The 15,746-nt window shown below is 39.6% G+C and overlaps 2 protein-coding genes across 4 annotated transcripts; one reads left to right on the forward strand and one right to left on the reverse strand.

The window, feature by feature from the left end:
- Positions 1 to 273: 273 nt before the first annotated feature.
- On the reverse strand, positions 274 to 10,858 carry LOC127608470 (transmembrane 4 L6 family member 5-like). 2 transcript variants are annotated; one of them, XM_052077557.1, is made up of 6 exons: positions 10,714 to 10,858; positions 4,299 to 4,488; positions 3,457 to 3,525; positions 2,791 to 2,945; positions 2,078 to 2,270; positions 274 to 1,912 (listed from the first exon to the last, which is right to left on the reverse strand). In XM_052077557.1, the coding sequence occupies exons 1-6, from the start codon at positions 10,746 to 10,748 to the stop codon at positions 1,892 to 1,894; spliced, it is 663 nt and encodes a 220-aa protein (XP_051933517.1). In that variant the 5' UTR covers positions 10,749 to 10,858; the 3' UTR covers positions 274 to 1,891. The 2 variants fall into 2 exon arrangements, with proteins under 2 accessions (XP_051933517.1, XP_051933518.1); XM_052077558.1 differs by lacking the exon at positions 10,714 to 10,858 and adding an exon at positions 5,179 to 5,760.
- Positions 8,753 to 14,639, forward strand: rhbdd1 (rhomboid domain containing 1). 2 transcript variants are annotated; one of them, XM_052077550.1, is made up of 9 exons: positions 8,753 to 8,865; positions 9,715 to 9,797; positions 9,876 to 10,050; positions 10,745 to 11,024; positions 11,847 to 11,979; positions 12,055 to 12,143; positions 13,746 to 13,814; positions 13,877 to 14,002; positions 14,320 to 14,639. In XM_052077550.1, exons 3-9 carry the CDS (start codon positions 9,898 to 9,900, stop codon positions 14,430 to 14,432), a joined length of 963 nt encoding a protein of 320 aa, XP_051933510.1. In that variant the 5' UTR covers positions 8,753 to 8,865; positions 9,715 to 9,797; positions 9,876 to 9,897; the 3' UTR covers positions 14,433 to 14,639. The 2 variants fall into 2 exon arrangements, with proteins under 2 accessions (XP_051933510.1, XP_051933511.1); XM_052077551.1 differs by having other exon boundaries at positions 13,746 to 13,796.
- The last annotated feature ends 1,107 nt before the right edge of the window (positions 14,640 to 15,746 follow it).

The following is a 15,746-nucleotide window of genomic DNA, read 5'->3' on the forward strand; positions in this document are numbered from 1 at the left end:
CTTTACATTGAACAACAATATTGTTCAGCAAATTTTAGTAAGCCAGTCTGTTTCACATTTCCATTTTTATTTTAATTTCAACAATCTTAAGAATTTCTTTTGGTTCATTTGAAACAGGTATATCACATGCAACTGCTTATTCACTTGACTTTTTCTTAAACAGAAGTCTCCTGATTGCAAATTGATTGATTTGAAACATAAAATGTATCACCATGACTTTTCAATAGTCACAAAACCTTTGACTCGAACAACAGGGAAATGAACAAGCAATACACATATCCACAACTGCAAGGATCATTTGAAATACGACATATCAGTCAATATAAACACGGAGTGATGTCTTGTTAACTCGTGAGTGATGCCCTCTAGTGTCTAAATGCTATTACTCATTTAGTGGATGCTATTACTCATTTAGCCACTAGAGGGAAGCAGTACTCTATGAAACATCACTCACCAGTCTACGAGACCTCAGTCAATGCAACACGTGTTCCATTGCGCCCAACCTGCGGGCCAGACGGCACTGATTTTATGACAGGGGCCGAGGGCCGGACTTTGGACATGCCTGATCTAGAGTGATCAATCAGCCTGCCATGCATGTTTTTGGAATGTGGGAGGAAACTGGAGAAAACCCACGCAGGCCCGGGGAGAACATGCAAACTCCACACAGGGAGGCCGGAGCTGGATTTGAACACGGTACCTTTGCACTGTGAAGTCGACGTGCTGACCACTGGACTACCGGGTCGCCCACACAGAATACATATTCATTTTATGTAATACAAACAGACATTCACACATTATGCACACGCACAAACATGATACAAACCAACCATACAGTATATATGATGCACACACATCGATTATACACGTTATACAAAATAGACAATACCCAAACACATTCACAAGACACGCTGCATGCATGCATACGAAACACACACAGATATCATTCAAAAGATACACACGCATATTATAGACACACCACATTGTACACGTATGCGAAATCCACACATGCATTATTTACAAATGATGCATAGAAGACACTTTTGTGTGGTTCAGATTTTACAGATGTGTTTGGGCATGTTTTGAAAAACAAAACCAAAAAAATTGTACTCTGAAAGGATTCCCGTTGCACTTGTATGGTGTTTTATTTTGTAATCCAAGCCATGGTCCATAAAAGTCTCAATTGATGCATGGAACCAGGAGTTCAGAACCATTGACCAAAATTCATCAATTGCTTGACAGAAAAGTAATGTAGCTTACAAAATAAAAGGGAATAAGTTTAAAGTGCGGTACATTAACGTTTGCTTCATGAGGTTTTACCGTTGTGGAAACAGCACCCCCTGCCTGCATAATACTGTACTGCCAGTCACTTCAGCATGAACAAGAGGATGCTAATTTTGAGAAAAAAAACCCTTACATTTCATTTTGGTAACAATTTGTTAAGTGAAAACTAATACTTAACTCAAAATCAAAATAAATGTGTACAAGAAAATTTACATTAAAACAAATACATTAAAATAGAATTTAGAACAACATTGGAAAATAATACTGGATTAAAAAATATATACAAATCTATCGTAATGATGATAGAATTGACATAAAAAAATAACTAAACAAGTTTAATCAACAATTATTAGCAATAAATAAACAATTCTGGGGGGGGGGGGGTTAAACGAACAAAATGACCTCCAATCATGTCACGACTTATATTTTCTAATTAAATCAACGTGACTTAATAATGAAATTATGTCAAAAAAGGACAAGTTTATTATACTTTAGCAAGCTTATTTTCTTCAAGTTTCGTGCTCTTAATTTAGCTTAATTGGTTGTAAAGTGCAGCAGTCAAGAAAAAACATTTTGACAAGTGGTCTTGCCCTGGGACGTCATCGCGATGTCACGCTGAAACAGGGCTCACCTGAAAACACACAAACGGACGGACTTATGCACACACACCGTGAATGCTCAATTATGGGGTTTTTGTTTGAAGGCTACAATTGGTTTTTACGACAGTTGAGATGACAATTGAGAAACAAAAAAGTTCAAATAAACAAGTTCATTTGAACAAAATGTAACCGTTTACCTTATTGTCGCCCGCACTGCGTCCCAAGACGACGCCCAGCAGGGTGTTGATGACGTTGGCGGCGCAGAGGAGCGCCTGTAGCCCACTGGCGCCCCCTAGTATGCTGAAGAGAACTACATTCCACTGGACCACACCCTTGGGCTCCAAACAAACACCCGACCACAGACTTCTGTTGTACAGGTACCCGGCGTCCCTAGAGTAACGCAACGGTAGTAAGTACCAAGTACTGTAGTAGCACGAGTAACAGTTTTTCCAACTACTGCTTTTCATCCCTCTATGTCTGATATGTCTCTGCACTATCGGCCAACTCTGGCATACGATTAGGACAACCACATGGTAAGACAGAACTACTGGTGGGCTTTTTGGTGTTACTAGTAGGGTCCAGAAGGCTACTAGTGTGTGACACATGCCTATTTGTTGGGCCTTGTAGTGTACAAAGTCGACCATGGCAGTTTATTTATAAAGGTTGAATTTTATACAAGCAGGCCAAAAGTGGCACTAATTATGGGGAAAAAAAAGGTTACGAGTCAGACGGCTGTTCTCGTACTCCAAATTGTCTTACTAGTGAGGACAAGAAGGGTATCAGTACATGTAATAGTTGTACTCTTCCTAGAAGTAGAAATATGATAGAAGTAGTAATGGGAATAATACAATAGAATACAATACAATACAATACATGCATATAGTAGATAGATAGTGGGTGCGTGTGTTACCTGTCGGCAGTGGGTTGAAGTGGTACGCCCCAGGCTGATCCACTTGTAGTGTTGTAGAGACAGAGAGGACCTTGGACCAGCCCTGTGATGCTAACCAGGCAACAGAAAGCAGAAGACAGCAGACACGCACACGAGTACAACGCCTGGCGCAACATCTGCACACAACACAACACATTCAACACAACAATTACCGTGACTGCTATTACGACGACTACCATACTGCACGCTTCGAGTACATTCTCCTATAAAGTGAGAAACATTCATTTATCACACCATTGTTCTCTGTGGTTCATTCAAGTTACCTAAATTAGAGGTGAGTACAGATGGGTAGACATACTAGAAAAACGCTATTGCTACATTTAATACAAAACTACACTGAAAATATTTTTGAATTTATCCAATTTTGTTTCATCAAGTGGCTGCACAAAATAAAATCATCTAGTTTTTTTTTTTAAAGTCGATGTATAATCTACTTCAAACATATTCCTACTACTATAAGTAATCCGATGACTACTTCAGAGAACTACTTCTAACACACTACTTGTTGTTCTTACATACTAACAGCACTACTTCATTATTACTTTTTCCAACTACCACCTTTGTATTATTCCTAACATAACACCATTACAAATGTACAATTTCCTACTGATGAGCGTGCAGCGTTACCTGTGTCCTGAAGGCGCAACATCCTGGTGTGTGGCGGCTCTGCAAAAATGCTCGAGCCCCAATCACAACCTGAAAATACAAAAAAAACACAGCGCCACCACACATATATTAAAACAAGCTACGATTGTTAAGGATAGTCAAATTATTTGCAGTGTTTCACACGTTGAACCAGTGCAACCAAATTAAGGAACAAATCAAATCAACTAGATGGAACAACAATGCTCCCAAATGAAGAAAAATAAAAATAATAATTTGTAGCAACACAAAGCCACTAAATGTAACAAGCTAATAATTGACCAAATAAATTCATACAACTACTGTGTGTGGAACAAGGCTATGAAACAAAAGAGCACCTTCAAGAAAACGCATGTACCAATGCTACTAAAGGAAATGAAGAAAGGCAAGCAAATTTCAGAGCAAATCAAAGCAACAATTTTGCGGCAACACTATCAAATGAAGTACCAAAATTAAAATAACAATACGAAAAAATGCTGCTAAATTAAAGCCACGATATGTAACACCTAATTAAGAAGCTGCAATATGTCGCAACGTTAGCAAACGCAAGAGCAAATTCAAGCAACAATGTAACAACTATAAAGGAAAACAAAGCGAGAATGAAAGCAACAATACTTAACGCGACAGAATGAAGGCACAAAATAAAAGCAGAAATATATTTGGAAAAAAAAAACCAAACCAAAAAAAACATGACCAAATGACCAAAGAAATTAAAGCAACAAAATGGAATTCAAGTGGTATTTCAGAGGTGTCAAAACATCACAAGACACCAGTTAGTCACACGACACCAACATGACAAAGATGACTGTACTGGGTTGTGGTCTCACCAGGAGTCCAGAGCTCCAGAGTCCTGTGGCCCAGGAGGCCTCTCTGGTCACGTGACCCTCCAACAAGAAATGGACCTTCAGCTCCGGCAGTAACAGCAGAATGTTGGCCACGGTGCATACGGTCGCCAGGGTAACCAGAGCCACGCCCACACAGCGCAGACACCTGGACACGCACATCCTTAGATCTGAGCTGCGTAAAAAGAAAAACAAAATCTGGAGTCAGACCAATTTGGTTCAAATGCATACACAAATAGATGACCAAATCATTGTGTGAAATGTGAAAAGTAACACTCGGGTAACGCGGGGAACTTTTTTTTCCCCCTCCAGCAAAATTCACGTTTTCTACATTTCTATCTAAAAAAAATTCTAACATTGCTCAAATTCCACACTTTTTCGGTGAATTTAATAAATTAAGAGTTTCTCCATCCACTTTTTCTGACCAATCCAAACCAACTAAAAAATATTTTGATCATAACCCAAACTCTGGGTGGCCCGGTGGTCCAGTGGTGAGCATGTCGACCTCACAGTGCAGAGGTACCGGGTTCAATTCCAGCTCCGGCCTTCCTGTGTGGAGTTTGCATATTGTCATCGGGGCTGCGTGGCTTTTCTTCGGGTTCTCCGGTTTCCTCCCACATTCCAAAAACACGCATGCCAGGCTGATTGAACACTCTAAATTGTCCCTAGGTGTGAGTGTGAGCACGGATGGTTGTTCGTCTCTGTGCGCTCTGCGATTGGCTGGCAACCGGTTCAGGGTGTCCCCCGCCTACTCCCCGAAGATGGCTGGGATAGGCTCCAGCAACCCCCGCGACCCTTCTGAGGATAAAGCGGATCGGAAAATGGGTGAACCATTCTGGTTCTTATGAAATAAACGTGCACTCACCATCTGATGGACGTCCACCTCGGAGTGGACCAGAAGAGGAAGCTGAGGGGTATATAGTAGGACACGCGCACACACGCACGTTGCCTTATAAGGATGCAAGAAATCTCCTCTTTCCTTAAAAGGAAGCAGGAAGTGTCCTGCCGTCAAAAATAACATAGGAGGCAACACTTCCATCACACTGCACTGCCCCCCAATTAAAACCATAAACATATGACAGCAAAATATGTAGCGATGCTTCCATCACACTCACACACAAGCAAATGAAAGAGTCATATGAAACAACATAACATAAAAATATTGGCAAACGTGAACAAATTAAAGCAAAGTGTTACATTTGTAAAATATAATGGCCTGAAAAAAAAATAAGAAATTGAAACCAGCAATAAGATGCAACAAAGCGGAAGGAAAATACTGGCTAATTTTGACATAATGAAGACATTAAAGTGACAATCCAGCCTACAAATTGGCTGCGGTCAATGAAAGTAACACTAGACCTATGTAACAACAATCTAAAGACATATTTGCCTCACCAATAAAATTAAAGTTCCTGTATGTAACACATCAAACTATCGGTAAAACTAAAAAACAGTTGCTGACTCAGTTGAAGCAACACGACGTAACAACACAACCTCAAAATATTGCCTGAATTTGACACAATAGGCAAATGAAAGCAACAACATGTAACGAAACAAATGTAACATATTGGCTGCATTTTACGTCATGAAAAAAAATGAAGATTTGGAAAAATGCAACATGAAAAATACTCTTTAGCAAATGTTTGTTTGTTTGTTTGTTTGTTTTTATTGAGCATATATAGTACACACAATAACAGGTTGACAAAGGTCAAACAAAATTATAAAAGGAAAATTAGAAATAGTTAAAAGAAAAAAAAAAACACATCACAGTTATTTGCTCAAAGGAGTAGGAAGAAGTAAATAACTTATCTAGTCCTACCCCTTATTATGTAACTGAATTGTTCATTTTTCAAAACAAAAACATAAAAAACTACATATCATTAAATATTTTTACCCTTGTGTATACTATGCTATTCTATTTCGACACCTTTTGGTTTGTATATATATAGTTATTCTTTCTTCTTTTGTATTTCAATTTTCTGATATTCATTACAATTAGCATTCCTTGAATACAATTGTTAAGTTGATCAAAATCCAAAACAAGAACAAACAGTTATATTACTATATTTTATATGTATATCAAATGTATCTATTTTAATTCAGATTCATGTAGTTATTTTGCACTAATCTTTTGAATTTGTTTTTGAACTCCTCCAATGATTTGCTCATTTTCAGATCCGTTTCAAGCTTATTCCATAGATTGACACCAATTACTGATACACACCTTTGCTTAATGTTTGTTCTTGTTCTGGATTTTTTGTATTGATTAGTGCCCCTTAGATGATACCAGCTCTCTCTCATTTCAAAAAGCTGCTGGATATTTTGGCAAAGGAGGTTGTTATGTGCTTTATACATTGAGTAATTTTGTAGTCAACCAGGTCGTAGAATTTCATTGTGTTTAATTTGATGAATATTGGATTTGTGGGTTCTATATATTTCGACCTGTTGATTATTCTGATTGCTTTTTTTTGTAATTTTAAAACAGGGAGTGTGTTCGTTTTACAGGGTTTTCCCCATATTTCTACACAGTAGGTCAGATATGGGAGTAATAATGAGTAATATAATGTATACAAGGAGCTCTTATTCAACAGATCCTTCGTTTTGTGGAGTATCCCGATAGTTTTGGATACTTTTCTTTTTATGTTATCTATGTGTGGCTTCCAGGATAGTTTGGTATCTATTACTAGTCCAAGAAACTTATATTCATAGACTCGTTCTATTTCAATTGAATTTATCTTTATTTTAATTTGGTCTTTAATTGGTCTTGTGCCAAAAACAACTAGCTTAGTTTTTGTTAAATTTAAAGATAATTTGTTTTTGTCGAACCAGTTTTTTAATTTTGTCAATTCGTTTTCTACAATTTTCAGTTGTTTCATATTTTTTCCAGAGCAGTAAAAGGTTGTGTCATCAGCGAAAAGGACACATTTGAATTGTTTTGACACACTACAGATATCATTAATATATAAAATGAACAGTTTTGGTCCAATCACTGACCCATGAGGCACTCCATGGATAATCTTCAGTAAGTTGGATTTTTTGTTTTTGAACTGCACATACTGATAACTGTTTTCTAAATAACTTTCAATCCATTTATGTGCTGTGCCTCTGATACCATATCTCTCTAATTTTTTCAATAATATAGCATGGTCTATAGTATCAAAAGCTTTTTTTAGATCTAGAAAAGTCTTATATTTGGTTTCAGCTTCATTAGTTCTGGATTTTAGAAACGATTTGTATAGATTGTTTTTCTTTATACATGCATTTTCTATTCCTTTTGTTATCCATGGCTTACTTTGTCCATTGAACTTTCTGGTGACTTTAATTACTGGGAAATGTTGACTGAAATGACTGAAATGAAAACAAAGATATGTAAAAGCACAATCAAAAACTTCGTAGCCCCCGCCGCTCTTTGATCTTGTCATGCCAATTGAAGAAGAGCACACTCAAATTTTGCTGGATCAGCGCAGATGCCGCTTGCACGCTTAGCACTAGTGCCACTGTTGCTGATGCCTGTCCTAAAAATAAGGATGAAGCGAGAAAATAAACACTTCTTGTTTTTCTATTTTCAGTTCTTCTTAAAACGTCTCGTCCGAGTTTGAGTCACGGCTTTGCAGCAAAGGTCCTTTAGAAAACTATCCCACAAATTTGACACTTAACCTGCTGACGGCATCCACCGATGTGGTTCTTCGCTGTTAATGTCACATGCGTGAGCAGTAAGTGTCAGAAAGGTCCGAGGCTGATGAAACTTCTCCTATACGCCCAGAAAAAAAATTATACAAATATGACATTTATGAATCAGACATTTTCTGTCAGTGGACAATGTCCTTCACATGAAACGAAAGATTTGGAGAACAAAAATAATGTTTTAATAATGTTGTAAATAAAGATTTGTTTTTGAAACATTTTACTTTTTACAAATTAAACCTACCTATTTCTGTACTCCATTCGAGTTTGCCACAGTCATGAATGCTATTCCTTCAGGAAACTTGCTTCTCTTAAAAGAAGAGCCCGTTTGCCAAATCTGGACCCTAAACAGACTTCAATCGGCAAGATCTAAATACAGTGGTTCGAAATAATAAATACAATACATCCTCCATAGGCCAAAAATATCTTCTTAAATTAAAAAATCCGCTGAAACACTGGTTGACTTATGGCAATGTCATTATACCAACTCATTCTGAAAAGATGTACCCCAGCTGGAACAAATATGATGTTTCGTTTCTTTAATTCTACGCAATAGCAAATTATTGTCATTCAAAACTAAACGGCTAGTATATGAGTGTGTGTATATATATATATATATATATTGTCGCTTTATGCCCCTTTGTTTAATTACAAAACCTACTCCTCTTTCCTCTCATCTACCGTGTATTAATATTAACATATTTGTCAGTTTTTCTGTTTTGTAACTAGTGGCGTTCAATAAAGATTGTAAAAAAAACGTGTCGCTTCCTGGCTTCGTTTGCACGTTTCGAAGCAGCGTCATACAGTATTGAACAGTTCCTGTTAGCATTAGCGTTAGCATTCGACAAGAAACAGCGCAGAAGCAAAAGTAAGTCCTTTTTCTATACAGTATTACGCCAGCTACGGAACAAACAAGCACCTGTCACTGCTTTGAAAAAAAAATCAGTCGAAAGATTTATTTTTATTTAGTAGGTGCACGAGTACTTTATAACTTGAAAACCAATGTTGTGGAACACGTAAATAAAAATAGAATGTGGCACAGCGATCCGTGAAACAAATGTACATTCGTTGTAAACTCTCGAATACGGAAGACAAGCGTTACTACGCATTTATTTGAGCGAAGGGTGACGCAACGCCGTGTTAATTATCACACTGCCTGTGCTGTTTGGAACTTTTGGAATGGCGTGAGGGAATATAAACAAGTTGAAAGATCTGTAATGGGAGTGGAACAAGTCAAAGCATGAGGTACATATGTATAAAATCAAAAAACTTAGCATTGGTGCTCAAATGGTATAAAAAGTATTTTGGACAAAGTCAAACAAACTTTGGGGAAAATACATATAATACAAGAACATTCAAAACATATTTGTGCATAAAAGATGTATGTAAAATTACAATATTTTACAAAACCTTCAAGATATTACACAAAAAATAAAAGTATTTGGAACATTTTAAGTAATTTGACAAAAAAATACATTTTGAGCAGCTAAAAATGGAAAAATGTACATTTTTTTCAGTAGGTGTCGTCAGTGTCACTCGTCTATAATCGTATCAAACATCAACATCAAACCCTGATCAGATGTCCCAATCCCGACACTGGAAATAAGGCACTTTAAGGTCATTAGGCTGATCAGAATCAGGGGGAAAAGATCAGGTTTAGTTTTTATTTTGTATTATTATTTATCCATCCATGTTCAACAAAGTTTATCTCGAACAGAGTCGCGGGGAGTTTCTGGAGCTTACCCCAGCTGACTTTGGCCAGAAGGCAGACGACACCCTTAACTGGTCGCCAGTCAAAGGGTACATAAGGAGACAAATGACCATTCAGTATCAGATGATCATGAATGGCAGTTGACATTTTGTGTTGATGCTCCAAAGCAGAAAGAGGCGACTTTCGAGAATGCGGGGCCGTCACAGAAGTTCATATCTCGGCCTGCTGCTGCTGGTCTCGCAGCTCTACAAGCTGGGCTTGGAGAACATCCCTCCCGTCACCCTGGCCATGCTGGGCCTCAACGCTTACCTCTTCCTCTTCCCCGCAGCTCCTCTGATGAAGGTACGCCACACAGGTTTATCCATCCATCCATTTTCTGATCCGCTCTATCCTCACAAGGGGGGTGCTGGAGCCTATCCCAGCTGTCTTCAGGCAGTAGGCAATAGGCAGTACACCCTGAACTGGTTGCTAGCCAATTGCAGGGCACACGTGGACGAACAACCATTCACATTCACACTCACACAGAGGGACAATGTGGAGTGTTCAATCAGCCTGCCATGCATGTTTTTGGAATGTGGGAGGAAACCAGTGTACCCAAAGAAAACCCACACAGGCATTGGGAGAACATGCAAACTCTACACAGGAGCGCTGGAGCTGGAAACGAACATTGCACCTCTGCACTTTGGGGCCGACGTGCTAACCAGTCGACACACCTTGCCGCCACCATAAGAATGTTGTTGACAAACGACATTTCATGGTAACGGCACTCAAAGAATAGCATTAGAAAAATCTTACTTGTGCATAAAATATCTGACCCCCAAAAGTTTGTGTTTAAAACATTTGAAAAATAAAGACATCAAAACAAAGTTATTGAAAAAATACAAACACTTTCAACGAGAAATATAAAAACATCCGTAACAATGTATCAGCTGGAGATTTTTTAAAAATGCATTTATTTTTGTGTAAGTAGACTACCAATAAAAACAACGAATGTGACTCGCTCACCAGTGACATGCTGGCCTCCCCTTCTGCGCAGGCATGTGTGAGCGTCCATCAGGCGTACTGGTCGGGCGAGTGGCGCCGCCTCCTCCTGTCTCCTTTCCACCATGCAGACGACATGCACCTCTACTTCAATATGGTGTCGTTCGTCATGAAGGGGATCCGTCTGGAACGCCGTCTGGGCAGCGTTTGGTTCGCATACGTGCTGGCAGTCTTCTCGCTGCTCACCGGCGCGCTCTACCTGGCGCTGGAGGCAGGGCTCACCCAGCTGACCGAGGACCAGTCGTATAGCGCCGCCTGTGCCGTCGGATTTTCAGGTTGGGCTTCTACACAAATGAGATATAACAACAGAATATTGACTGCATTCGACCATTTAACAAATTCACACAGCAATATGTAACAAATCAACTTAACATGCTGTGTTTGACACATTAAGATAAGATATCCTTTATTCGTAAGTAAGTAAGTAGCTAAAACAGCAATATGTAACAATGGAATGGACAGATACTGCATCAGTTGCATTCGGCTGAAGGAAAAAAAATGAAAGCAACAATATGGAACAAATTTGCTTCAAAATACTGGCTGCAGTTGATACAAAGAATAACTTAAAGCAACAATGTGGAACAAATAAACGGTCTGAATGTAACATGGAACCTACAGATTTTTGGCTGCATATGGCAGAAGCAATAATGTACTGTATATTTATTGCATTAGCCGTAACGAACAGATTAAAGTAACACTATGTAACAAACACGGCTTGAATGGCCGCATTTAACACAATGAACAAATTAAAGCCACAATATGCAGCAACAATTGAACCTAGAAATATTAGCAAAATTTGAGGCGGTTGACAAATTCAACTTAGAATATTGAAACCATGAAAACAAAAACTTTAGGGATGAGGTTTTAGATCCACTGAACAAATGAAAACTCATTCAGTACCAGCCAAATCTGGAGCAAGTCTGAAAAGACGTTTAAAAATGTCTTCGGGAGTGAATGAGTTCCAGGCAAAATATGTAACGATGCTACAGAAACATTGACTGGAGTCAACACGTGAAAGAATTACCTCAGAAATGAGTAACAATGTGATTTGAACTTAGTATTGATTTTTTATGAACATTTGTTTTGATGTGTCTTAGGGGTGATTTTTGCACTTAAGGTCCTGAACAACCACTACCACCCCGGCGGCGTGACATACGTGATGGGCTTCCCGGTGTCCAACCGCTATGCCAGCTGGGTGGAGCTCGTCCTCATCCACATCACAGCGCCCGGGTAAGTGAGTCCTAGTCACTCTGGAGTGAAGCAGCCAGCAAGGGTGGCATTAACTGTCTTCCGCATCCTCACCAGGACCTCCCTGATAGGCCACCTGGCGGGTATCCTGGTGGGCCTCCTCTACACAACCGGACCACTGAAGAAGATGATGAAGATGTGTGCTGGTGAGCTTGAGAATTCTTTTTACATTACTTTGATATCCCAGTCAAGGTTCCGGTAGGGTTTGGCAATTCATTGAAATGTAATCATTTACAAATGTGATACGAGAAAGAAAAACGATTAATGTGCAGAACGGCACGGTGCATTTGCAAGTCCTCGGCATGAAAGTAACCTGAATGCAACACGTTCCTTGCGTAGCAAAACATGTCAAGCACGTGATTCTGCCGTCCCAGAATTCTGCCATCCTACAGCTCCCGGTTGAAGTTTGCTGTAAAACTGCCACATAAAATTCCAAGAGAATCGAATTAATATAATCACTCCAATTTTAAACATCATAATGTTCAACCAAAACCCATCATTTGGTGTACTGAACGTCAGCTAGCTTAAGAAGATAAGATAAGAAAAACCTTTATTAGTCTCACAATGGAGAAATTCCCAATTCACAGCAGCAAAGTTATGAAAGTAAGAAGTAGAACAACAAAATAAAGGAGCTGCTGGAAAGGCAGCCACTCTCGCGGCACCATTTTGAAGTCAAAATAACAAAAATAACACAAGACAACACATAGGACACAGACAGTCGTTCAATCTTCACCAATTTTCTGCATACACTTTGTTGTCTGAAGCAGTTATAGATGAAAGAGGAGAGGATCAAAATGTCATTTCACTAGTGGATCAGAGATGTCATGCTGAAAATGTGCACACATCTGCTACAAGCTGAGTTTTGAAAGCAAACACAAAGCTGTAGCATCCATTGACGAAAAGAGATTAGTTCACTTCTCCTGTCCCACGTAATCCGCTTCAAACTCCAAGCCGCGACTCCCAGCTCCAAATCCGCATCCGCTCCTTTCTTCTGATCGTCGGCTCCTCAAGACCTCCATCCATCCAGCCGCAGACCGTTCAACAGCACCGATCTCTCCGCTGAACAAAGCGGGGCTGTGAAAAATGCTGCCCATTACAGGCGCAAGACACAAGCGCCCCGGGACTGTCCAGCAACGACAGTCAAATGGCGCCGACATTCCTCCAGTCAAAAACAGTGCTGGTATACCCATGCTGCCGAGAAGGCGCAACCACCAAGCACAGAGTCCTCCTTGATGAATGTCGTCGCCAAAAAATGCTGAAAAAGGTCCACATCAAGTCCACACGACGTAACAACAAACACAAAGTGACAAAAGAAACACAAAAACAATAAAAAAAGCAAGGCTCATGAGTGCACTTGCTGACGGCTGCCTACTCGGGCGCCATCTTGACTTAATGCTAGCATGTAATGCAAAAGGCCATAGACGGGCTAACGGAAATTAACTGAACAAATTTTTTCAACAAGTACGACTTTAACGCACACAGAGCAGCAACACATACAAACAGAGCGCACAACAGTACTCACGGACATGCTACTACTTTGACTCTTTACCTCGTTCAAAAGTGCTCAGTGCTGCCTGGCATGTTGTGGCACAATGTGGTACTGCAATGTCGGTGCGCTACTTTAAATAAGGACTTGTGTAAGCAATTGCCGGAAAATTTGCAAGAGCTTCGGCAAATAGCAAGGGAACATTGTAGATGAGTAAGATATAACGGAATACTGTACACACTATCATTGTTCTTCTCATCAGGGCTGATGTCATTCAGCACTTCTGCACCCAGAACGTACCACAGATCCTCAGGTAACATGCTGACACCATGTAATCCACTTTTTTTTTTTTTAAATAATGACCAGAAACCAATCACACGGTTTTCATGTTAGGCTACAGCGGCAGACACTCCCAAAGCAATCAGTACACAGCAGATGATGGAACATCAACGTACACGGACGGAATGACGGAGGAAGAGCAGCTGGCGGCAGCCATCAGGAACAGTCTCCGCGAAACAGGTTGGCACAGGGGCGGGGGTTGGCTCCAGATCATTACTTTTGCGACAATGACAATATTTCTCACAAAGATCAATTAACAGTAGATGCTAACTTGGATTCAAATAGCAAACGCTAAGTGGGCTAGTAGGCTACATTGTGACTCAGTGCGCCTTATTTTGGAGAAAGTCACAAACAAACCAGACTCAAATGCAAGAGCCAAGTAACTAGCATGTGCCAGCTAGGTAACCAGTCAAGCTAAAGTGCGGTTAGCACAAATGGCTATCGCATGAGTATTTCTTGAAGAAAACAACATCGCTCTCTGCTAATGTGTTTTTCAGGACGCCACGGAGACGGTGCGGCTCGATTTGCGGCTCCACCTCCATACGGCTTCCGATTAACGGATGAGGAGCTCCGTGCCAGGAGGCTGATGCGATTGGATGGATTCATGTAAAAAAAAAAAAAAAAAAAATGAGAAGAGGGTTGCCATGCTTCTTCCACCAAGTGCTGGCCACGGAAACTGATGAGCTTTGGCCTTTTGGAAACTTTTTGATATGATTGCGAAGTACTTTTTTCTAATGCTACTTTTTTGTCTTTTTATTTATTTGTGAATGGCTCCCGTTTCATTATTTACATTTGTAATAAAATATTAATGATTATATTATTTTTTAATAATATTAACTATTAATGAGGAATCTTTTGAAGGACTGTTGCGTGTTTGGACTACAGTAATGACTATGACTAAATTTAGTTGAGGGGTAATTTAAAAGAAGGGGGAGTACTTTTCCAAGGTCCAGAAACCTTTGAGATGTGGTCTGCAGCACTCAACATATCTGATCAGAACCTTTTAGTCCCAGGGCCTACAAATCCCAAGAACTAAATTTTGAAATTTGCCGTTAAAATATTCAGTAGTTCCCGAGTTCCAAACGCATAATGTGTCTCCAAAGGATACTAGTTCCTTGGTCAAGGTCCATGCTATGTCAGTTCTTGAGAATTTGTAATTAGTACAAAGTACGACTCCGGAACTTTAAAGTGCATTTTTGACTACTCGGAATGACATAATTTTGTATCACTTCCAGGAATCTTTACCTCTCGACAGTGAAAAAATGTCTTCTACATTGTATGAATTAAAAATATATTTTTGTGTACTACTCAAGACCAAAAGCATAGTACTAGGAACCTTTTGAAGGTCCATTGTGTTTCAAGTGTTGGAATAACAGTCTACATTTAGTATTGAGGTAAACGTTTCTGAAACTGAAACTTTGTTGAGTCATTCCTGTCGCCCAAACACAAAAAGGCCCTACAACAGTTCCTGGGTAGAAATTCCTGGACATGCGTCGCTAGATTCCATTGTTTGTTTACTCTTGTCCATGTCTTTGGATCCAAGGGCCAATTTCTGTTGGGGGCAACAGCAAATCTGTGAATATACTTTTCAGAGTTCCAGGAACCTTTGGGACAACAAGAACTAAAGCTTTTTCCCTTTTAGTGCCAAGTATTTGGTATTTTTGGAACAGGGTCTGACACATCTGATTGGAACACATTAGTTCCAGGAACTAACAGTAATAAGTCGTCGCTCCTGGATTTTGTTGAGTGTTAACGACATTGTACAGCTCAGAAATCATTAAGTTGAGTTTTTGACACAAGGCCTCGCAACTTGCAGTAAATTCTCGTCACTGGAACTTCTTGTTTGGTGAGGTATCACCAGTCAAGTCGAAACAAGGTTTGCGCTCGCTTGCGCTAATTTAAGACTTTTTGTCTGTTGGGAATG

This window comes from Hippocampus zosterae, chromosome 10 (genome assembly GCF_025434085.1).
Source record: "Hippocampus zosterae strain Florida chromosome 10, ASM2543408v3, whole genome shotgun sequence".
NCBI lineage: Eukaryota > Metazoa > Chordata > Actinopteri > Syngnathiformes > Syngnathidae > Hippocampus > Hippocampus zosterae.